The sequence below is a fragment of the Poecilia reticulata genome, linkage group LG1 (genome assembly GCF_000633615.1).
Source record: "Poecilia reticulata strain Guanapo linkage group LG1, Guppy_female_1.0+MT, whole genome shotgun sequence".
Classification (NCBI taxonomy): domain Eukaryota; kingdom Metazoa; phylum Chordata; class Actinopteri; order Cyprinodontiformes; family Poeciliidae; genus Poecilia; species Poecilia reticulata.
In genome coordinates, this window is record NC_024331.1 from 12,923,389 (window position 1) to 12,947,267 (window position 23,879).

Genomic DNA, 23,879 nt, shown 5'->3' on the forward strand with positions numbered 1-23,879 from the left:
GTCTGCAATAATCTTTGAAGAGAGGCGTTATTTCGGTTCATAATTAGTCATCAATAGGTTTGAAGCTAATTTGTTATGCAAAACTGTTACTCAAATGAGACTCTCGTGTTTCTGTTTTCCTTTTGCTGCACAAAATTGTGTTTCACGATAATAAATGATAAYTATAATGATAAATTACGTTTATTTAATTTTACTGATCACCTGGAGAAATTAACTATCTGTTTACGCCTGGAGGCCTGACGTCACTATAATTTACAGCTATCAGGGAAAACCTTTGAACAAAATGTACCAATTCTATGCTGTTATTTATTCTCTGTGACTGTAGATAAAAATGTAATTCAACGGTTTTAATGGGCCTAATAATATTTCTGTTTTTTCGTTCTTTTTAAATCTTGACATCCCTGAGAGTGAGTTGGTCGTGTGTGTAAAGAGTGCCCCCTTCTGGTACAAAATAAGCACACATCCAATACTATTACTAAGCATGAAGGCTCAGCTGGATAGTTAACAGCTGAAAGKTAACAAAAAAGAGATTGGTTTTATAAGATAAAACCAATCAAGACTTTTTTTTTTAGGAAGTTGAAAAATGTTTAACCTCAGGCATGTTGAAACAGGGTAGGGCCAACCCAGAACTTGAATTGCCCAAAATGTCTTTGTATACTGAAGAATCATTTTTACTGGAACTAAGGGGGCAAGATCAACTACTGCAAAACTCATTTCCACTGCAGAACATTGTTGGCAAGCACTGCTAATCCACMTCATTTGCTTTTGCCACTCCTTTTTAAATCCCTGTCTTTGTGTATGGTTAGAACACCAGGGATGCTGGAGTCTGGGATTTGATCGTTGCCTATTGTGATCAATGGAAGAGATTGCTTGACCTTCCTTCTTCTCCTCTTTGTTGTTTGGTTATGCTCTGCATCCACAAAGCCTTCTTTTCAAGGCTCCATTGGAATTTGGGGTTGCAGTTCAGGTTCTAGTTGGGTTTTGTTAATGAGGTGCTCCTTGAAAACAATATTTTGTGGCTGCGGTCACACATCATAGCAACTCTCTGAAAGTAAAAATCCTTTTATGCACAACATTCAAAACTACAGGGAATAACTATCCAAACATGCATCCCCTCATCCAATAAGATTATGAGAAAAATTCTCAATAAATCTTGACATGGATTTTTGTATTGTCTTAACTTTTTAGTTGTTTTTTTTTTTGCTACACACTTTGTAGGTGACAGTATTTAGGGGAATGTTGGCCATTTACTGTGTGGGATGTGTTTGTGGTTTTTATTATTGTTTGTGGTTTGTATATTTTGACTTTCCTATTCCTTGGAAGAACTTTGTAAATTAAAGTGAAAATGCTAATAAATATATTAAACACAAAGATTATGAGAAAAATTCTACAAAAAGAACAAATCTGAAGTAACATGCTGCCGCCACGAGCAGCAAATTCTGGGTCAAGTTAGYTAAAATAAACATCATGTAGGCATACATGACAGTTTGTTTGTGTCCAACTTGCAAATGAKTGTGCTAATAACATTCTTCCTCAGAGTACCACTAAGCAGCAACCAGTGGTAGYTGAATCTTGAGAGAAAGGGGCGGGACTTAATTAGAATCTTCGAATTTGACCGACGTGCTTTTAAACCAATCAGGTGACTCGACGTCATGCAATTGGCGGTTTCCGTTYTTCAATCTTACGCATGCGCATTTCATTCTGAAAATGGCGGCCGTACAGGGTAGTATAGTCGACGCRAAAGACGAAGCCGACATTAAAACAGAACCAGCGACCGATGGCTTCGGAAATAATCACGCCAACGATGCGGGAGTGCTCTCTGCGTCCCCCAGCTCCACCGCTCCGGCTGGAAACAACAAGCCGGCGGCGGGAGCCCCCGAGGACCAGCAGACCCTGCTGGCTGTGCTGCAGTTCCTCAGAAAGAACAAACTGTCAGAGTCCGCTGAAATTCTGCGTCGCGAGGCGGGATTGCCRGAGGAGGCTCTGGATCCAAAGGGGGCTGACTCCGCCGGTTCTGGGCTGGGAAGTGGTGCGGACATAGACGGTGGGGATGCGAGCGCTTTGCTCAGCCGGGTGACCGTCTCTGCTCCCGGCGGAGCTAAGGCGCCAACTAAAGGTACAGTTCACTCCAACTCACGTTAAGTGTGTGGAAACGGGGTGAAAATATCTCTGGTGTTAATTTAGAAGCAACAGCAAGTTACTCTGTTTAGTAATACATCTACAGATTGTAACCGAACGGGGCCAATACTGGAAAGTCAAACATTCACACAGATATGCCCAACATATTGAGTTTTGCGCTGTTAGTTTAACTTTTTTCCACAGAAAATTGATAGAATGTATCACATGTGTTACACTCAAGGCCGGCGGGCCAAATCTGGCCCTCCATAGGTTTTTGTGTGGCCCTCTAGATTCTGGAAAGATACATAAAAACAACCTTCAAGATAGCAGGTGTGTGCTGAAATATTACCGTATCAATCAAATCAAAGCAGTTTTTAGTTGTACACTGTCGAATTACATCAGTTTGAAAGTATGTTCAACATTATTTAATTTCATCAAGTACTCATTGAAAGAAGACATCTATTTCTTAACATTTTACCTGTTTTAATAGGTAGTTTTATTAATATARTTAGTCACAAATTGGCCCTCTGAGGACTTTCATGATCTTGATATGGCCCACAATGAAAAYGTGTTTGATACCCTTCGAATATATAGATGAACTTGTTGTSTCCTGTAACATTATACAGTTTCTGAAGCAGTTTGCATCATTTTCCCCAGTCACTGGCAAATGCCTGTAAAAGTTTGGAATTTGAGTTAAATGTTTTCCATTTCTGAAATGCTTCAAAAACAGAAAACAGKATGGAAAACATTTCCATATGCAGTCGTATTTTATCCTACAGCATTGTCTCAAACATGCATGCGGTAGATTCATGCAAAACTTTTGTATCCTTGCTTTAAAATCTGAACTGAAAACTCATGAAATTCCGATTTTGATATTAAAGTGTGTAGAAACCCTGAAGTCACATTTAAGTTTTTAGACGCCAGAAGCTTTGCCTAAATGAGTTCAATCGACCAATGATGGAAAACCTGTTTCTGTCAGCAGCTGGGGAGGATCAGCCAGACGTCAACGTGGTTCTGTCAGCCTACAGCCAACAGGGAGACCCAGCTCTCTATGAAGTTTACTACAGCGGTCTGAAGAAGTTCATCGAGTCGGTTCTGGACTGCCACAGAGCAGAACTGTCTCAGGTCTTCTACCCTCTGTTTGTCCACATGTACCTGGAACTGGTCTACAACAATCATGAAGGCGAGGCTAAGGCCTTCTTTGAAAAGTGAGTGTCTTCAGGATATTTTAGTCTACGTCCTGATAATCCCATCATCCCATTGTATTTATTTTCTCTTTTTTTTTCCCCTCCCCGTTTTTAGGTTCAGCGGGGACCAGGAGTGCTACTACGAAGAGGACCTACGCATTTTGTCAAGCCTTACGAAGAAGGAGCACATGAGAGGGAACGAGACGCTGCTGGATTTCCGCACCAGCAAGTTYGTTTTGCGCATCTCCCGCGACTCCTACCAGCTGCTGAAGAGGCACCTGCAGGAGCGCCAGAACAACCAGATATGGAATATCATCCAAGAGCACCTCTACATCGACATCTTCGATGGCATGCCGCGCAGCAAGAGCCAGATCGACGCCATGTCCGGCAGCTTGGCTGGAGAGGCCAAACGAGAAGCAAATAAGGCCAAGGTTGGATAATTAAATGAAATGTTTGCTTTATAGCTTTCTCTCATACTTTTTTTTTTTTAACTTGTCTGTTTGTTTTTTTTGTGTTTTTTTGTGTAGGTTTACTATGGCCTGCTGAAGGAGCCAGAAATCGAGCTTCCCCTTGATGATGAGGATGAGGAAGCAGAGAACGAGGAAGGTAAACCCAAGAAGAAAAAGCCCAAAAAGGACAGCACCGGCTCCAAAAGCAAGAAGCAGGATCCAAACGCTCCTTCACAGACCAGGTACAACCATGTGTGCATTCCTAATTCACGCCTCTCCACTCTCACATTGYATCCTCCCTGCATAATAACGCATTTCTGTGAACAACATAGATCTTTATCTATAAGAGAAATGTCATATTATTGTTTAGTTCTGCTGAGATATTTTATTAAGAAAGGACAAAACCTTATTCATTGAAATTTTGTTGTAGCATGAAAAATGTGAAAAAGTTAACTGGATGTTGATACTTTTGAACAGTACAGCAGATTCTCATTCTTCGTCAGGATTTGTTTCTCAGCGGTTGACAGGTTTTTTTTATTTTTTTTAGAATACCTCTACCAGAACTAAAAGACTCAGACAAGCTGGACAAGATCATGTACATGAAGGAGTCCACCAAGAGAATTCGTTTGGGACCTGACAACCTGCCTTCCATCTGCTTCTACACCTTTCTCAACGCATACCAGGTAAATTACCTCAAATGACCTGYGGACTCTGTCTGCACTTCATGGGAGTTGTCGGGGCGAACCAGTTGGTAGCAATCAGATTTAAAAAATAWTTTTTTTTCATGTCGCCCCTTCAGGGTCTAACTGCGGTTGACGTTACGGACGACTCCAGTCTGATCGCAGGGGGCTTCGCTGACTCCACGGTGCGGGTGTGGAGCGTCACGCCAAAGAAGCTCCGCAAGGTCAAGACYGCCTCAGGTAAGACATGCTGCAAAGAGCGATGACGGCTTCAGCGTCAAACTTCGTACAGTGTTTTGAATTAAAATTCTGTTTTCAATGTTTATAAAGTGCTTGATTTCTGTGTAAGGACCTTGAAAGTGTCCTTGCACACTGCACAGTTTTGTAATAAAGTGCAGTCTACTGCTTGATTAAGAGCCTAAATTTGAAAAATGTTATAGTTGAAACCAGATATTTTTATATACCTAATAAAAGACATATTGTTTTTTCTCACTGTCTGAAGTTAAATCAGTTGAAACTTTTCTTGTTTTAGGTTAGATAAAATTACCAAAAATAATTTCTATTTGTTAAATAGAAAACTTAGCGTTTTAAAACATATTTTCTGTAACTTTCTTTGTATATTATGTTTAGCATTTAATTTAAGCAGGAAGTCAATTTACCTTAACATAATTTATTTGGATTGTTTCAATGAAATTAACATTTATTATTCCTAATGTCTCAGTGATTTACTGATTTGTGTTATTGAAATAAATGTTCTTTTATAGGTTATATATTTTTTTTAAAAATAAATTAGTGTTTTGTTAGACTAATCGGGTGTATAGGATGTGTGTGAGGAAGTCTTCAAAATATCAAATTTTGTTATATTTTCGTACTCTACATTCTACAGAACAAACTATCAGAAGACATCATCACCAGTAATAAGTAATTTCATATAATAGTGAATTGAAACTGTCTACTTTTAGCTAATTTGCAGTGTTTGTATCTCCAAAATGTGGTACTGAAAAAAATTAAAAAACTTACCTTGAATGTGTTTGAAGTTTATTGTTGAAAAAGTGTGTGAACCCTGTATATTGTGACAGTTTCAAAGTAAAATTGTATTTTTATATGTGTGTTTTCCCTCTTTAAGATTTGAATCTGATTGACAAAGAGTCAGATGATGTTCTTGAGAGGATTATGGACGATAAGACGGCCAGTGAGTCAAAGTGCCTCTATGGACACAGCGGACCGGTGTATGGCATCAGCTTCAGCGCAGACAGGTACAGTTTTGATCAACTTGACCAGAATAAAACCTCATGAAAAGAATATGCTCAACTGAAAATTACCCAAGTATAGCTTAGATTTAGCTGTGACAAAAAAATTATTTCCTCTAAAAATCATCAGTTATAGGACAGTAAGTGTTTGGCAAGCATCTAAAGTCCAAAGGCAAACTGGAGTAAGTTCAGAAAGCCTGAAGAAATATTGATCAAAACAACTTTAAACGATTACAATAAACTTTGTTCACATAAAGTGAAATGTAAAGAAATGAGGGAAGAATCAGGACTTTTGCACAGCAGGTAAATTCATATAAAGCATGTTAGTAGTTGCCATGTTTGATAATATAGATTCTGTCCTGTCCCCACCGTTATATTTTTGTTCTTCATTGAGGTACAGGCTTGAATTTTAGCAGTCAAAACATTTAATATTGTGTCATAAAATAAAAATAAGTGAAAATKTTAGTTTTTGAGTTTTTATTTYATTTTGAAGGACAGAAAGATTTTTGACCATTTCACCTTTTCAGAAACTACCTGCTGTCATGCTCTGAAGACGGCACGGTCAGGTTGTGGAGCCTCCTGACCTTCACCTGTCTGGTGGGATACAAAGGCCACAACTACCCAGTGTGGGACACGCAGTTTTCCCCTTACGGATATTATTTCATCTCCGGGGGGCATGACCGGGTCGCCCGGTAAGACGCATTCAACACACCTGCAGTTCTGTGTGTCTGTAGAGGAAAGCCACATGTCGCAGCTCAATGTAGAGACTTGTCCCTTTGCGCTCTCTCTCTCCTGCAGCTTGTGGGCGACCGATCAYCAYCAGCCGCTGCGGATATTCGCCGGTCACCTGGCCGACGTCACTTGCACTCGCTTCCACCCCAACGCAAATTACGTGGCCACAGGCTCGTCTGACCGCACCATCCGTCTGTGGGACGTCCTCACCGGGAACTGCGTCCGTATTTTCACCGGTCACAAGGTGAGATTTTACAGGAATAGGCAGCTGCCATTTTTCAGCTCGGCATTTGCAAGAAATGGGAAGGATTCTMATGGTATGACAGTCTGGAGGAAATTAAGGATGGAAATCCATTTTTAAAGAAAAACCAAAAAATTTTAACATGATCTTATTGCTTATGTTGAAAACAGGAAGCAATGACGGCTCATATTGTTTGCTAAAATAGTAACTTCAATTAATAGTTCTGTAAATTGGTCTTAACAACAAAGAAATGCATCAGAAATAAAATGAGACTTTTCACTCTCTGACCTCAATTTCTTTTTGAGCTTAAGTTAACACGTAGTCTGTAAATGTGAGGTCCTGTTRGCGATAAAAATAAGAAATCAGTTTCTGGACTTTTTTTTCCCTCTCAATCCACCAGGGTCCCATCCACGCGTTGGCGTTCTCTCCTAATGGGAAGTTTTTGGCCTCGGGAGCCACTGATGGCAGAGTCCTCCTGTGGGACATCGGTCATGGACTGATGATCGGAGAGCTCAAGGGTCACACAGAGTGCATCTACTCCCTCAGATTCAGCAGGGATGGAGAGATCCTCGGCTCCGGTGGGTGCTCAACAYCTCACTGTACGCTTTAAATCRGCTAAATAAAAGCAACAAAGGCTTTAACTAGTGATCATCGTTTCGGTCGTTCTAGGTTCTATGGACAACACGGTTCGCCTGTGGGATGCGACAAAAGCATTTGACGATTTAGAAACKGATGACTTCACTGCGGCTACGGGACAYATCCACCTACAGGATAACTCCCAGGAGCTTCTGCTGGGGACCTACCTGACCAAATCGACRCCTGTAGTTCACCTTCACTTCACACGGAGGAACCTGCTGCTGGCCGCAGGAGCTTATAATCCATAACAGCATTGGACCATCGGGGAGGGAGGAGAAATCGATTTAAAGCTTGACATGATGCACATCATTAACCTCCGAACTGTACAAATAAACGTCATCAGTTCGTTTTCTGGCTAACAGACTTGAGTAGTAACCGGTTGACCAATCAGGTTCCCAGAACAAAGCTAACTGTTGCAGTTGTAAACTGCCTCATTTACCTTTTTTTTCCCTTTTAATAAATCACTGCCATGACTTCACAGTTTACCTCAAAACATGGCTTTCATYTTTGTAAAATATTCTTTTATACTGATGCACACTGTAAATAAAAACAAAGTGTTTTCTATGTCCAGAGCGAACATTTTCTTTATTGTTTACACAAGRAAACCAAATAGACATATTTTACTACAAGCATGTCCAGCTGCTCTCTCTCTCCACTCCAAGCAGTTAGAAATGAAGATCAAACGAAAACCTGTCGAGAAAACAATCAGCTATAAATCATCGGAACTGAAAATAGCTTGTAGCATAGAAATAGCTGTATATACTTACATAACTACTTCTCTGTGACWGCAGGTTTTTTCTTGGGCTTCAATTTGAAGAAAAGGATGATGGCTGCAAGGCTGGCGTAAGTGGCCAAAACACACTAAAAAAAAAACAAAGGCGGAAGTATTAAAACAACTTTACAATAAAACATGCGTCGTTCAGGTATGATTAGCTTTGCGAGTCATCTTGTTCAAAGAACTGCTTGTGTTCAAATTATTTTTGGTGCTGCAAGAACAGTTTGCAAATGTAAAATCTTAAAGCTTCAATTCAAACTTTAGGGTTAAATATCAACAGAACTTACGTTCCTCCTTCCGACGATTGTGTATGAATTGAAGTGTTTGGCAAATCCAGTAAACTGGTGCTGATTCCCCGCGTCGTGTCCTGCCATTCTGGCTAAAAGTATGGTCCTGCCACAAAMATAAGAGCCAATATAACAGCAAGTCAGCACAATCAATTACCGATGCTAGTTTATGATGAATATTAAAAAAATAAATAATTGACTGTATTTTTGGAATTGTTATTTAACAAATTTCTCCAATGTTCCATGTCTTCTATGAGAGGATCAATACATTTTTAAATATAGTTACATTTTGCATTTTAATCATAAAATTCAAATTTCTTTATGCAACGGGTGATTGTGATTCCTGTGCAGTGCAATCACAGCTGTACAATTACACAAAATACTGCAAAGAAGTAAAAAACTTGTTTTTTTTTAAAATATACATAAATCACTTATTGTTATCACAATAATACCAAAAAACTATTGTGATAAAAATTTTAACTCCACATAGCCCACCCCTACTTGCCAATGCTTACACGTTGGCAAGTTTCTATAGTTTAACTCGGTGCTATTGTTAATCTTTTTTAAAAATAAATTCTGATTTGTTAAAGAGAATCCAATTTCTGTATAACCGATTACAGCAGGTTYCATGCAAGGACMGTCATTGCTGCTAATATTTCAAGCAGTTTTGTTTTTTTTAAATCATTCAACGTTAAGCTAACGGAAAGACATTGAATAATCTAAAACACTTAGTATTTTAGTAAAAATAAATAAACTGTTTGAAAATGAAAGCAGATTTAACTAAATAAGAGGTTTGACGTCTTCACTAAAATGCAAAAATACTGCAATATTAATTAAGCCGAATTCTAATCTAATACTTGGCWTCGTAATATACCGGTCAGAGTAACCTTATACTTATTATCTAAGAATTAATGTAACTAAGCAGAAAAACAAGTTAACACACTGTGAAGTCACTGTTAGCTTTCAGAGTTAGCTCTGAAAGCTAACTCTATACGTTCATGAATGTTACCATTCATGAACGTTACCAGACCGTTCCGTAAAAACAAAARAGTTACAAAGACATGTTTGTTCTTTTCACGTGTTGAGACCAAAAAGGATCAACTAACTAAAGCATAAACGTGTCGTAGCTTACCTTTAACACACGACCCCTGAGCTAGCTGATTGAGACAAGTGCCCTTCAACAGAGGCTGCRATGCTAAAGTTGCCAGGAAGTCCCGCCCTCTGTTAGCAGTCCAGATGCGATTGGCTATTGGTTGAAAACAACATCTTTCATTTCTGGGCTCAGAGCCGATCTTTGATTGGCTTAAATTACTGTCTATCATCAATTCTCCACCGTGATTGGAAAACAGAAGGACCGCCCTGACTAGTTTTTCTTCCGGGTTGGGACGATGGCGTGTTGCTGAAAAACATGTGAGTTACTGCATGGGCAAAACTGAGTCTAACTATACATAAATATCTTGAAGTCAGGTATTGTATTTACATATTTATCTTTAAAGGAAGATATAATGTTTCAGGAGAGAATTACTGTCTTCTCCGGATCTTGTTGATGTTCATGTAGTTAGACTTTAGTCAGAGTCGGTGGAAGATGAGCTTTTTCGAAGTGCTGACCGCTCCATTTCGGTTAAGATTGAACTATTTACTGCCTTTTAGTTGATTTTTAGTGAGCCATATTTTTYTATGTCTTAAGTATTAATATTATAAAGGACTACGGAGAAAATGGCCACCAATTCAATTGAGTAATCAATTCATTCCCAACCAGTAAAACTCGCATCATTACAATGCATGTATTTATTATAATTGAAATTGTTTATTTCAATCAACGATTTTGACTTACTACTAATGCAAATCCAAAATGCATTTTCTTAGAAAATTAGATTATTATACAAGACCAGAATAAAAAAAAGTTACTTTTAGTACTGTAATATTGTAAAGTTAATGCATTCAATACTTGATAGGGGCTCCTTTTGCATAAATTACTAACGTGTTGTTGGTAATTTTGTCAGTGTGCTGCTTATAAATAAATTATCCAGCAATTGTATATATAATGGCATAAARAGTCTGCTCTGAAACGCAATGGAGCAACAGATGAAACCATTACTGACTGTGGAAGCTCCACACCTGATCCCAAGTAACTTGAGTCCTGTTCATCTGTACCCTTCCTCCAAACGCTGGGACTTTGATTTCCAAATGAAACATAAAATGATTTTTATATAGTCTTGTTATTTCCATCTAGTGGGTCTSCTCCAATTTCTCGGACTGACTTTGTTTTCCAGTCTTTTTAAGGCATTAGCGTAACTTTTTTTTCTTGCACTGAACTTTCTATTAATATGCTTGGATACATTAGTCCGGGAACAGCGAGAACCTTTTGAGGCTTAATGTGTTTCTTGAGGGTGCTAGGTAAAGACAGTCTTCTCACATACACATTTAACAAATCTTATTGTTCATCTTGAACAAAATAGGAACAGAATTTGGGGTTTTTATTGGCTATTGTCTTCAAAATAGCCAAGTAAATGCTCTCCGTATAGTGTCATCTAATCTCTTGTTTTGTGTGTGTGTGTGTGTGTGTGTCTGTGTGTGTGTCTGCAGCATTTTGGAGATTTGGATATACTCCTTGTGTCGACTGAAACTTCTTCAAACCGTAGACATCCCCAGCTTCATCCAACATGGCGTCAGTAGAAGAGGATTTTCCTCGTGGAGGCAAAACAAAGAAGTCCACCGACAGTAAAGTCACGGTGGAACGGACTAAAGTGGACAACCTGTTTCAGGTAAAAAAAAAAAAAAAAACTTCATTATCACCACATGTTGTTCAAATAAGCTCCTCTACATCCCGTCCCCAACCAGAAAAGTCAACCCATCTTGAACTTTTCTTTTCACCCTTTAGCAGTCAGATGAACAAACGACAACAAAGAAAAAAAAAGGAGGCGCCAAGAAAGTCAAAAAGCAAAARACAGAAGAGCAAGAAGGTGGCCTGACGCTTAACGCTGCTGCTAACAGCGTGGAGATTCTCCACATAAAGGTGAGAGACATACCCATCTCCTGTAAACATTTAACCCTTGGTCAGATTTCTGCTTTTTATTATTTTGTCAGTCAAGCTAAATTGTGCGACATGTCTTAACCCAGAACGTRAGAGAGGGGATGCTGTTACTGGGCTGTGTGAAGGAGGTGGCTGACTTCGAGGTGACCGTCAGCCTCCCGTGTGGCCTGCAAGGCTTCCTCAGCATCAGGAACGTCTGTGACGCCTACACCAAGCTGCTGAGCGAGCAACTGGACTCAGACATTGAAAACGAGGTGACTAATTCAGTCGGAACTGTTCGATGTTTGTCTGACAGATTTAGCGGCTTACGGCGATGTAAAGTCAGGGTTTCCCCCAGTGTATTATAAGCCTGGCGGGCCACCAGGCTTTTCTTGTGCCCCCACCAGGCTGAGCATTGCTTATTTATTAGATTTTTTTTTTTTTAATGTTTGCATTTTTTAGGACTTTATAGTTGGTGTTCAGATATAAATCTTCCAATAACATATACTTATCAAGTGATATTTTCAAATTTTCTGTCAACTTTAAACATTTTTTAACTGAAGTCCAGATATAATCTTTCCCCTACTTTGTGTTGGTGTGTCACATAAAATTCCTGTAAAATTCATTAGATCATTAATGTCGTGTGATGAAAAAAGTGTCTAAGCACGCTGTACGTTTGCGCTCTGACTTTGCAGGAGTTCTGCTCTTTGTCCCAAATCTTCTGGCCGGGAATGCTGCTCCGATGCGTGGTTTCCAAAATGGACATCACTAAAGGAGGCTCGCTCAGCATTCAGCTGTCGGTCAATCCGAAGCTGGTCAACAAGAGCCTCACCTCAAGCTCTCTGACAGCTGGAATGGTGAGCTGAATGTCAGCAGTTTTAACAAAACAATAAGATCCTTTGACTGTTTTTTTAATGTTTGTCTCGATGAATCAGATCCTGAGCGGGTGCGTGGAGAGTGTCGAAGATCAYGGCACTATAATTGACATTGGCGTGAATGGAACAAAAGCCTTCCTGCCCGAGGATGCTACACAGGGAAAACAGCATAAAAGTGACGGTAAAAAAAMMAAAAAMMWWWWAAAAAAAMCCAAAATGACCTGAACGTAGCTTTGCAGCTTCAAAAAGTCCTCAGTTAGGAAACATTTCTTAAATATCGGCGTGTTCTCTGTGCAGAGCTTAAAGTGGGTCAGTATGTGACTTCTCGGGTGGAGGAAGTAAAGAACGACGGCCGCGTCGTCCGGCTGTCCGCGGCGGCTCGGGCCTCCGCTAACGCCAAACAGGGCTGGACCCTCACCAACCTCCTGCCGGGCCTCACAGTCAAAGCTACCGTCAAAAAGGTGACGAAGGCTTCCTTTCGCTTCACTGCGGATGCGATTTGACCTGAAAGAGTTGCGTCTTTAAATGAGCTCTGCATATCGGGGTTTCAGGTGACCAAACATGGCCTGCACCTGGACTTCCTGAACTCGTTCAGTGGCCAGGTGGATTTTCTGCACTTGGAGCCGGAGTCCAGCTACAGAGAGGGGCTTCAGGTAAAACTGACCCCCTCTCCCCCCCCCCCTTGTCCTGCTGCCTCAGCCCACTAGTGGGTTTCGACTTCAGTTTAATCTACACAGATTTAAACCTCTTGCCTGAAGTAGTTAATACTAATAACAGTGTGAGATCATCACAAAAAGTCCAATAGTGAAACCATTATGTCTGCTTTTTGGAAAYATATTTTTTTTAWTTGAAGAAATATCTATCCATCCATTTATTTATTTATTTCTCAACTGTCCAGCCATGTCCCATTAAATGTTTATTATTTACTTGCGTAATGTTGTTTTTAGAGTTGAATTAATTTATGACACATTAATAATTTATTATGTTACTTGCGTGTCGACCGTGACCAACCAGGTGCAAGCGTGCATTCTGTACATTGAGCCGACCGCCCGCCTTGTCGGGCTGAGCCTGCGTAGTCACCTCCTGCAACCCATGTCCGACGTCGACGCCGCTCCTCCCGGCRGGGACCGGACCGGAGAGGTGGTGAATGAGTGCAAGGTTACCACGATGCACCACATGTCGGGGGCCATGTTGGAGCTGCCGGACAAAACCCCGGCCTTTGCGCATGTAAGTGAAAGCTGGTGATTTGATGAACTTGCTTTGGAGACCCCGGCGTAATGTCTTATCATGCGTCTTGGCAGAGGAACCACCTGAAGGAGCCAAGCGACCCGGCCAATGAAAACAAGGTCTCTGCGATGCCCAAGCACACCTGCAGGATCCTGGACTTCAGCCCCATGGAGCAAATTTATTTTGCTAGTTTACGAAAGTACGCAGCGGCCGATTTCTATTATTTCGTTTTACGTCGGAGAACGTGGCCTCGCTGTTCTGCACTGACCACCTTACGCTGTGTCCTGATTGCAGGAGCGTGATTGATCAGCGATTTTACAGATACCAGGACATTCACGCCGGTCAAGTCGTAGAGGTGAAATGGAGAAGTTATTTTGTTGGGGTTAAAGTCGCAARTTTAAYCCACTTTGTACGGATTTGGACTGTTTTAATCCTGCGTTGTCCTCCAAGGGGACGGTGTATGTCCTGCTGAGCCACGGGATGGTGGTGCATCTGTCGGAGCACGTCAAAGGCCTGGTGCCTCGGACGCACCTCTCCGACATCATCCTGAAAAACCCGGAGAAGATGTACGTCGAGGGAATGAAGGTCAAATGTCGGGTCAGTACAGTTCTCTCCCGAAAAAGATGCAGGAATGAAGCCTCTGCGAGGGTTTTCAGTCCGATTAGCACGTCTGGCTGTGTGTGTGAACTTCAGGTGCTGTCGGTCGACGTGGACAACAGGAAGCTGTGTCTGACCCGGAAGAAGGCGCTGGTCGAGAGCACCYTGCCGCTGTTCCTCAGCTACGACGACGCCCGTCCCGGCCGCGTGTCCCACGGCTTCATCGTGTCTATCAAAGACTTCGGCTGCATCGTCCGTTTCTACGGCAACGTCAAAGGTCTGGTCCCGCTGGAGGAGCTCAGCTCTGAGCCCATCGTCCGTCCAGAGRACATCTTCTACATTGGACAGGTGAGACATAAGCGAGTTGCATCGGTTCATCAGGATTCCTTGCGCAGACCAGAGGAACTGAGGTGTTTGGAAAATAAAAACTGCGTTTGTCCTTGGCTCCACGTTTGAAGCCTGACCGCTGACAAGTATCTGCTGCAGATTCTTGGTTATCTTTTTTTTTCTGTTATATTATAACAATGGACAAAAAAAGGAAGACAAGTCAAGTTTATCTTTTTAGCACATTTCAGCAACAAGGCAGTTCAACGTGCTTTTACGCCATAAAAACATCATAGTCAGCTATTATGAAACAAGCAATAAACATTAAATTTTTTCAAATGCCATCATCGAGCAAATATACATAAAATATATTGATCAGTGTTCCATCCACGCGTTGACTGGAGGATGTAGATATTTAATAGGAGGGGTCCCAGGATTGAACCTKGGGGTACCCCACAGGTGACATCTGCTCAGAAGATGCCTATTGACACAAAGAATTGGGGATTTGGAAAATTTGAATAATTTTGATACTCCGTTCCGTGGTTGTTTTCCATCTTTACTTTCCAGGTGTTGAAGGCCAAAGTTCTTCAATGTGAGCCAGTGAAGGAGAAGCTGCTGCTGTCATTTAAGGCGGCGGCAGAGGGAGAGACGGAGGAATCTACCGAGCCTCCGATTGACTGTGAGGTTGGAAAGGTAAAACGGAGTCCTTGCTGGTGGTGCTGTTGGTGTTTTTAGCGTCCATCAAACTTTCCTCATTTCCCGGCTACATTTTACTTGCCTTGTAGAGGGTGGAGGCAAGGGTGGTGAAGAAATCCGTCAACGGCCTGGAGGTCGTCATCCTTCCGGACGAGGGCCGCGCCGTCTTACCCACAGTGCATCTCTCCGATCACATGTCCAACTGTCAGTTACTGTGGGAGGTTCTGCAGGAAGGAGACACCGTCTCAGATCTGATCTGCTTTAACAAGAACAAGCAGAACATTGTATCCTTTCCCCCGAGCCGTTTAGACCGAAGCCGACCMTCTGTGGTGTGAAACGGTTTATTTCCGCCTTAGCTGCTCCTCTTTTAAAGACGCTCACCAAGAAGCAAAGGGTGAGATCGTCACTGGAGGAAGGAGCGGTGGCCAAAGATTTCTCTGAGGTAACCGTGGGGATGCAGCTGGTCGGCTGCATCAGGAGCATCATGTCCTACGGCGTCTTTGTGGAGTTCCCCTATGGACTCGTTGGTCTTGCACCCAAATCTGTGAGTTGAAGAGCTRGGGACCCGTTTTTTCCTGACGCAGCAACGTCGGCGTTTTCAACACTCTGCGTTTTTGTTCGACTGTAACAGGCCATGTCGGATAAGTTCATCAGTRACACGACAACCGCCTTCGAGCTGGGCCAGACGGTCATCGCCAAGGTGACCAACCTGGACGAGGAAAAGCGGCGATTCCTGGTCACGCTGAAGCTCTCCGAGGTCATAACGTCTGACGGGGATGCCCTGGCCGCGCTCCTGAACGGCGTACAGGAGAGGCGAGCTGTGAAGGAAATGCTGACCGTCAGAGGTGCGCTGACGACTTTGGACGCTCTCGGTTCCTGTTCAACCCGGCAGGACCTGCTTCTGCCGGTTTACCCCTCTCATCATTTCTCCCTCTACAGATGACGGTGAACTCCGGCGGCAGCTGGCCGCTCTGACCGTCGGCCAGAAGCTGAAGCTGACGGTGGATTCAGCGACACAGGACGGGGCCAAATTCAAGTCTGACGACTTGCCTGGTGCTGACGTTGTCGCCAGTAAACGCCATGTGGCGGGTACGTTCAGAACCGTTGGGTCTTAAAGGGTTGCCTCKGGGTTTCTGTTGTAAGACTCTGTTGAAAGATTTTAGTCATTTAAGGTTTGGCCTGCAGTAGAAAACATTTAGTGTAAATTCAGACTATTTGGTGGCAGAGCCTGAGCTAATCTGAGACGACCAGCAACCGATTTGACCTTTACTGTTTATGAATAGTATCAAATTGTTAATAGAAGCAGGATTGGACAAACGACCGAGTTTGTTTCAAAGAAAGCCACACGTAATAAGGCGCTCACATCAGATCTTGATGAATGTTGAAGCCTGTACTCATTATAACAACGTTTTTGTCTTAATTTGAAGACGTTCTGGTAAAATTACATCTTTATCCTGCTAATATCCTGCCTGTTTTCCAGGAGTTAGCCTGATCCCTGGGCAGAAAGTGAATGCGGTCGTCCTTAATGTCGACATCCTGTCCACCTGTGTCCATGTTTCCGTCCTCCCAAAGCTGCTGGGGAAGAAGAAGTTTGTAAGTGTTGCTAATGTTTTCTCTCCTGATTTCTGCAGGTTATGTAAGCCTTTTTTTTCTTCTCATGTTGCATTACATTATCACTGCTATTTTCAACATTCTTTTTTACAGCTGAATAAAGACTCAGGCTGCTGTGYGGTGGTGCAGTTTGTCGACCGGGACTTTGCCGTTGTCTCGCTAAACGACGCTGCGCAGCTGACTCTGCTCCAGACCTGTGGCCACCCGAATGAGGTCACCCTGTCCGGGGCGGACAGACTCAAGGCGGGGATGACTCTGACAGTGGAAGTCGTAGAACCCAGCTGCGAGCAACTGGAAGGGCTCCCCCTGCTGTTGTGGAAGGGCAGCGCGCCGAAGTGCAGCGCGCCGAAGCGGCAGCGCACAGCTTCGGAGAACCAGGCCGACTCTTCGGGACACCGCTTCGGCGAAGTCTTGCAGGGCAAGGTGAGGTCGGTGAAGCCCACCTACATCCAGGTGGCGCTGGAGGACGGGAGCATGGGCAGCGTCCACGTGTCGCAGGTGGTGGAGCCGGCCGCGGTCAAGCTGGGGTCCTTCCCCACGTCCACGGTGAGAGTGGGCAACGCGGTCAAAGCCAGGGTCATYGGAGGACGAGAAKCCACCAGTCACAGGTTAACGCAACCTTTTAAGTGTCGTTGTATGTAAATGTGCTTATCAGGGAATTTTAAAACTATTAAAAAGTTTGTTTTTCAGCGTTTCAGTTCATAAAGTGAATCTCTCATGGATTCATCACATGCTGAGTGATTTGCTTTATTTGTTTATTTCTGTTTATTTTGTTTGACAACTGATGGATCTAAAAAAGTAGTAATTTTATTAAATCAAATTTTATTTGTATAGCACATTTCAGCAACAAGGTAGTTCTAAGTGCTTTAAATAATAAAACAGAAAAATACAAAGTCACAGTCAACAACTGAAACATTGCATTTTGTCAAATGATTTTCTGATAAAAATTCACAGAAAATTATAATAAGAAATGCTGAGCATCTTGTGAATTAGACTTTAGTATCGGTTTTAAAGATAAGGAGATGCTTCATCTTTTATAACATCAGCATCAAATTATTAGCAGTAGCAGGACTTGGACACGATTAGGTCGGATCACTCAGCTGTAAACGAAATCTGTACATTTTCTTTATTTTCAAATGGCCGTCTTTGTAACAAAATCTTTCTTAATTTCAGATTTCTTCCGTTTTCTCATCCCAAATTCAAGTACACCATTCCTGAACTCACACTTATCCCCAGGTAACCAAAGCGGATCACAGTCATCACGTTGTGTGTCCTCTTTTACATTTTCAGCCTGGTGACTTTCTGTTTTTCTTCCTGTAGCCGACTGGATCCTGGTGTGGATTTCAAACCAGTTACAGCAAAAGAYAAACTCTCTGGCTATAAGGCCGGCGACGAAATCACATGTTTCGTATCAAAGGTGAGCTCTCATAAGCGTCTGATTGGATTTACTGTGTAACGGCTGCAGATCCAAATATTTCCAGTCATTCTTCCAGCTCTTCCTCCAGTGGTTTTGTTTCTGTTTCCAGTTTAAATCAGACAAGAAGTGCCTGGAAGTCACCTCTGACCCCTGCCTCACAGGGACCGTGGACCTGCTTTCCATGATCACAGATCCTAAAGTGAGTGATGCTGATTCTTTTTTTATTTATTTTTTTCTTCTGGTAATTAAATTGTGAGGATATATTTTTGCTTAAGAAAATATSTGACCTTGAGTAAATATTTGTTTTTAATGTCCAGGATGCCAGCCACCCAGAAAAGCTGTTCAAGCTGGGCCAGGCGGTCCGCGCCAAAGTGGTGGAAGCGAGCGTCCAGCCTCATCGCTTTGTGCTGTCGCTCTCAGGTAGAGAGGGCAGAGTTGACGTTGAAATGCTTTGGTAATGTTTCCGTGGTGATTTCTCTCATTCTCCCTGTTTTCCTGCTTTCCCAGGGATCCATAAACTGGAGAAAGGCAGCATTACTTTGGGAATGGTGACCAGTGTCCAGCCACAAGTCGGCCTTGTGGTCAAGCTCCCCTTCGGCGGCGCCGGAGCAGTTTCTGTCACTGACGTCGCCGACACCTACAGGAAAAACCCGCTGGAGGTGTTCAGCAAGGATCAGCTCATCAGGTTGGTTGGCGATGAGGTTCAGCGTTCTTTGACGGGATCATCTACAAAGAGGAAAAAGTCAGAATATCATGAATGTAGTTAATAAAATGGCAAGAAATGCCGTTGAGACATTTACCCTGTGAAATGAATCTATAGAATATGAACGTCACTTGACAATAAATATTGAACCTTCTCACTATATTCAAGTTTTTTAGATCTAGGATGGCAATGTGCTGGAAACAATTTCCAGGTTTTAGTTTTGCCTTTTCCATTTGGACTTTGGCTGCTGAAAAGTCCATAGAAAAACATTAAAAGACTTATAAATTGTGAAAGACCGTGAAAGAATGGTTGTGGAGACGCTTAATGTTATATTATAAAAGAAAATGTCAAACTTTGAAAAGTCCTGCATGGCACTATTCATCTGAGAATAGACTACAGCAGAATAAATAGGATARATACACAAAGATGGACCCCAGAAAGGATCTTAATTAAATGTTTTTTTTTTTTCATGTTTACAGAACGTAAAATGACAGCTCACATTTTAAACTTAGTTTATTTTATCAAATTTGAGTGTTTTTCTTTGTGTCGTAGAGTTAATTAAGAAAAGTTTAAACTTCTTCTCAGGTGTTGCCTTCTAGATGTGCAGAACGGAAAGTGGCACCTGTCCCTACGTCCGTCGCGGTAAGAACCGTCACTGGGAAAAGTTGCGTGGTTTACAGAACGTGCGGCTCATTGCAGCGCGTCCTTTCAGGCTGAACCCACAGAACACCAAGCCGGCGAAGGACCCAGAAGTCCTGTCTTTGGACCATCTGCGCTTGGACCAGGTGGTCCGGGGTTACGTGAAGTCTGTGAGTGAGCAGGGGGTCTTCATCAGGTAAATACTTCTGTCTTGGATTTACTGGATCTCAGTGCTGCATTGGCAAACAAAAGATCAAATGTGGAGTACCTCAAGGCTTTGATCTGGGACCACTGAGCCTCTCAAGTGGACACAGATGGGAGCTGAAGGAAAAAAAAAACAGCTTTCTCCTTATCGTCATTTCTATCCTCCTCTGTTTCCAGGCTGTCACACAACATCACAGGAAGAGCCCAACTTCAAAARTCCTCCAAATACTTCATTAACAACCACAAGATCCTCTCCAGTCACCTTCCGGTCAACACCCTCCTCACCACTAAAATCCTCAGGTAAAAACAAAACGTTTCAGCTCAGACATTGTCACCATATTTCGTTTTTTTTTGGGGGGGGGTTTAATCGGGCAAAATAACCTCTGTTTCCTCAGTGTGGACAGGGAGGACGAGTTGGTCGACCTCTCTCTTCTCTCCGCGGACACTGGAAAGCCAGACGTGCTCCCGGAGTCCCTCGGCCTGCCGCTGCGTCTCGTCGGAGGCGCAGAGAAACGCGACTCAAAGAAGGCAAAGAAACGCTCGCACTGCGAGAGCGAACAGGTAATGAACATTCTTTGAGCTGCTGTCGTCTTGTTCTCATGTGTTTAACAATACTAGAGTCAAACAGAAAGTCCACAACAGCTGCATCCAGGATCTGTAGACCCTCAGATCAGTCTCTGTTGTTCATTCWTGTCACAGAAACCAGCAGAGCCCCAGATCCCGAAGAAGAAAACAAAAAAATCKAGCAAATCAAAAACTGACGGCGATGACAGCGGAGTGGAGGTCTACTTCAGAGAAGAGGAGGACGAGGGTGAGGAAGCAAAGCGTGATTCTGCTCAGGTAAGCTGAACCTCAGATGCTATTTTTTTGCTGCTGCTATAAATTCACAGCTGGAGAACATTACCGGCGTGTTTCTGCCTCTGCAGGTGCCTCCCAGCTYGGCGGGTCCGTCCAGGCTGCAGGTGGCGGCCGGCTTCTCCTGGGATGTGGGGCTGAACTCCCTGAAGCCTGTGTTGGAGGCAAAGGATGGGGACTCCAGCGACGGAGAGGAGCAAGACGGCAACGAGAAGGTGAGACAATCAAAAGGGATCCGTCAAGGTGGCTTTTTCATGTTTTCTGTTAATTTTGTTTGGATTTTTTTTTTTTTTCCGATTGACCAACATAAAGTTGGGCTTCATGTCGGTCTCTCTAAATCCAGCTCTCTAATGTGAAGTTGAAGAAAAATAATGCGTAATTTATTAGTCATTTTACTAATGAAAGTATTTGTAGTGCAGCATGCGTTCGTCAGGGTTCGTACCGGTGCTTGAAATCTTTGAAAGTGCTTGAATTTCAGTTGGTGAGTTTTCAAAGTTTGGAAAGTGCTTGATGTTCAATCTGCCCACTTCTGTCATAAAGCACAGTCTAACTTTTGACTAAAAGCCTAAATTTGTAAAACATAATTTACAGTTAAACCAGATGTTTTCATACACCTAATAAAGAGAGACACGTTTTCTTCTCACTTAAGTTAAATCTGAATACATTTTTCTTTCTAGAATTATAAAAATGATTTCTATTTGCTAAATGCCATACATTTTAGGGGAAACATTTTTTTAATTTTTGGATATTTGTTATTCTTATTTCCACAAGGAGTTATTGGTCTGTGTAATTTAAATAAAGTTTGGCTTATATTTTGCGGGTTAAATATTGCCTTAATTTGTGTGTTTGTTTTCATACCAGTCAGTTTTTGTGTGTGTGCTCTAAGGCGGTTCGACAAAGCATTAATTCAGAGGACCTGAATACAAAATCAGGTCGCACTTTTAAGACTTTTACTAGTAAAAAAATTTGGGAAAACCATTTTGTGTGACTATTTAAGCATTYACCTCATAAAAACCAGTTTGAGATGATCCGTCCTTTAACTGGTCTCACCTGATTTTCTCCTTGGTCACCTTTTTTTTTCTTTTTTTTCCAGCCCCAGAAGAAGACGCGCCACGAGCTGGAGCAGGAGAAGAAGTCGGCGGAGAAGGCCCTGCTGCAGCGGGAAGCCGAGCTGATGGACCCGAGCCTGCGRCCCCAGGACGCGGCCGCCTTCGAGCGTCTGCTGCTCGCCTCGCCCAGCAGCTCGCTGCTCTGGCTCCAGTACATGGCCCACCACCTGCAGGCCACGCAGATCGAGCAGGCCCGGGCCGTGGCCGAGAGAGCTCTCAAAACCATCTCCTTCAGGTGTTTTACAAGCACCGATGCCCCAACCTCCCCTCCCCCCGCAGATGGTGATGAGAACGGAGCGTCGGTGTTCAGACTCCGCTCTGTGTTTGTGTCCAGGGAGGAGCAGGAGAAGCTGAACGTGTGGGTGGCCCTGCTGAACCTGGAGAACATGTACGGAACCCAGGAGAGTCTGAAGAAAGTGTTTGAGCGAGCCGTGCAGTTCTGTGAGCCCATGCCCGTGTACCAGCAGCTGGCCGACATCTACGCCAACTCCAATAAAATCAAGGTCCGAGTCTATTTTTTACCATGGGCGCATTCACACCTCTTTAATCGATTATTGGGTTGTTTGCCTAGAAAGCTGTTAGGGGAGGTGTGAATGTGCAATCGAACTCTGATGTGAACCAAGATGGAGAACTCTGGTCTGCCCAGGTTTCACTTCGGCTGAAGTGAATTCTGCTGCGGTTTGAGTGCCAAGCAGACTGGARACCGCTCCGAAAGCAGGAAGCTTTTGAATAACTACAAGATGAACAAATGTGTAAATGCAGCRCTGGAGAAAGAAATCCTACAAACACTAAAATCTGAACCTCACTCTATTTTTTTTTTTACAWTTTGTGGAGAAGGAAGTTGCATTCAGTGTCTTCTTCAGAGGCTTTTATGTTGTTTCCTTCAGTAGTTCTTGGTGCAGCGCCACCACAGGAAAGGAGGGGAACAGGTTTTTCAATTAGTTTGGATYGTTTGACACAGTGCAGTGTGAAAGCGAACTACACCAGCTGAAAATGTAACAAATGTTGCAATTTTGGTCCCCAATCAAACCAAGTCTGTCAGACCATCAGGTGTGAAAACACCCTTAGTTCCTGAGTAAATTCATTTTTCCTCCAGCTTCYAATATGTGTGTGTTTGTGTTGTGTCTCCAGGAGGCAGAGAGCCTGTATAAGACCATGGCGAAACGTTTCCGGCAGAACAAAGCAGTATGGCTAAGCTACGGGACCTTCCTGCTCCAGCAGGGCCAAAGTGATGCTGCCAGCTSTCTCCTGCAGAGGGCGCTGAAGAGTCTGCCCCCCAAAGAGAGTAAGACGAGCCGAGTTAGTTTGTCTCATCTCTCARGAAACAGAAACATGCCTCAGGATTTTTACCAGTTGTGATGTTTCACTGTGTTTTTGCGCYRTCTTGCTAGGTGTRGATGTAATCACCAAGTTTGCTCAGATGGAGTTTCGCTTCGGCGACGCCGAGAGAGGTCGCAACATGTTCGACAAAGTCCTGACGAACTATCCRAAACGCACGGACCTCTGGTCCGTTTTCATCGACCTCATGGTCAAACACGGATCGCAGAAGGAAGTGAGGTAAACCTGAGCTCYGACCGCTGACGTCCACACTGGAATTTATGTGCAGAAGCAACACAACAAATAATCAAACACGTCATTTTTTCACATGAAAGTACATTAATAGGAAATACAAATCTGAGAAAAGGAGGATCTCCTAAGGCTCCATTCTTGGGCCTCTTTTATTTATGATCCCCCTAGTTTAGATAATTGCTGCAACTATGCCGATTGTTCAGATTTTTCTGTGGGCACTGAAATGAATTTCTTCGCACCCTGTTCATCTTCTGCTCTAAAACATTTGGCCTCATCTGAACGGCCCGAGCGTTTGGGCTTCATTTCGTTCTCCACTCCTCTCCTTCCGCAGGGCCGTCTTCGATCGGACGATCCACCTCAGCGTTTCCGTGAAGAAGATCAAGTTCTTCTTCAAGCGCTACCTGGAGTATGAGAAGAAGCACGGCACGCCTCAGAGCGTCCAGCTGGTCAAAGAGAAGGCCATGGAGTTCGTGGAGGCAAAAGGCAAAGAAGCTGCAAACTGAAAGGGCAAAAATACATCACCGGACCCAAACCGAGTCCCTGGAAACATCAGTCTTTTAGTTTGAACTGTTGTAATGTTGTCGACTGCTGAGCGTCGAAGCTTGATCCTGGGTCTATGCAATGCAACGATCTATAAATGTTAAAAACAAGCAGCTGTTTTTAACCTTCTTTTTAACATWTTKTR

The 23,879-nt window shown here is 42.9% G+C and overlaps 3 protein-coding genes across 5 annotated transcripts; 2 read left to right on the top strand and 1 right to left on the bottom strand.

Annotated features, from left to right (window-relative positions):
• The first annotated feature begins 1,697 nt into the window (after positions 1 to 1,697).
• Positions 1,698 to 7,857, top strand: taf5 (TAF5 RNA polymerase II, TATA box binding protein (TBP)-associated factor). Of its 2 annotated transcripts, none has more exons than XM_008409599.2 (11): positions 1,698 to 2,116; positions 3,098 to 3,326; positions 3,421 to 3,736; positions 3,833 to 3,996; positions 4,302 to 4,437; positions 4,554 to 4,674; positions 5,561 to 5,690; positions 6,212 to 6,376; positions 6,483 to 6,660; positions 7,058 to 7,235; positions 7,327 to 7,857. In XM_008409599.2, the coding sequence occupies exons 1-11, from the start codon at positions 1,708 to 1,710 to the stop codon at positions 7,539 to 7,541; spliced, it is 2,241 nt and encodes a 746-aa protein (XP_008407821.1). In that variant the 5' UTR covers positions 1,698 to 1,707; the 3' UTR covers positions 7,542 to 7,857. The 2 variants fall into 2 exon arrangements, with proteins under 2 accessions (XP_008407821.1, XP_008407811.1); XM_008409589.1 differs by having other exon boundaries at positions 3,101 to 3,326.
• A 2-nt stretch (positions 7,858 to 7,859) lies between these two features.
• On the bottom strand, positions 7,860 to 9,593 carry atp5md (ATP synthase membrane subunit k). Its single transcript, XM_008409575.1, has 4 exons — positions 9,488 to 9,593; positions 8,356 to 8,461; positions 8,061 to 8,154; positions 7,860 to 7,983 (listed from the first exon to the last, which is right to left on the bottom strand). Exons 2-3 carry the CDS (start codon positions 8,440 to 8,442, stop codon positions 8,065 to 8,067), a joined length of 177 nt encoding a protein of 58 aa, XP_008407797.1. The 5' UTR covers positions 8,443 to 8,461; positions 9,488 to 9,593; the 3' UTR covers positions 7,860 to 7,983; positions 8,061 to 8,064.
• A 109-nt stretch (positions 9,594 to 9,702) lies between these two features.
• On the top strand, positions 9,703 to 23,870 carry pdcd11 (programmed cell death 11). 2 transcript variants are annotated; one of them, XM_008409564.1, is made up of 36 exons: positions 9,703 to 9,765; positions 10,942 to 11,120; positions 11,237 to 11,371; positions 11,476 to 11,643; positions 12,064 to 12,225; positions 12,304 to 12,424; positions 12,541 to 12,704; positions 12,795 to 12,896; positions 13,258 to 13,470; positions 13,545 to 13,669; positions 13,765 to 13,825; positions 13,921 to 14,067; positions 14,164 to 14,415; positions 14,959 to 15,084; positions 15,177 to 15,371; positions 15,461 to 15,631; positions 15,719 to 15,932; positions 16,027 to 16,176; positions 16,568 to 16,680; positions 16,792 to 17,306; positions 17,872 to 17,934; positions 18,019 to 18,115; positions 18,225 to 18,314; positions 18,433 to 18,535; positions 18,623 to 18,800; positions 19,404 to 19,460; positions 19,531 to 19,653; positions 19,839 to 19,961; positions 20,057 to 20,222; positions 20,361 to 20,501; positions 20,588 to 20,731; positions 21,610 to 21,860; positions 21,960 to 22,128; positions 22,757 to 22,910; positions 23,017 to 23,182; positions 23,526 to 23,870. In XM_008409564.1, exons 2-36 carry the CDS (start codon positions 11,019 to 11,021, stop codon positions 23,695 to 23,697), a joined length of 5,433 nt encoding a protein of 1,810 aa, XP_008407786.1. In that variant the 5' UTR covers positions 9,703 to 9,765; positions 10,942 to 11,018; the 3' UTR covers positions 23,698 to 23,870. The 2 variants fall into 2 exon arrangements, with proteins under 2 accessions (XP_008407786.1, XP_017159389.1); XM_017303900.1 differs by having other exon boundaries at positions 9,742 to 9,822.
• The last annotated feature ends 9 nt before the right edge of the window (positions 23,871 to 23,879 follow it).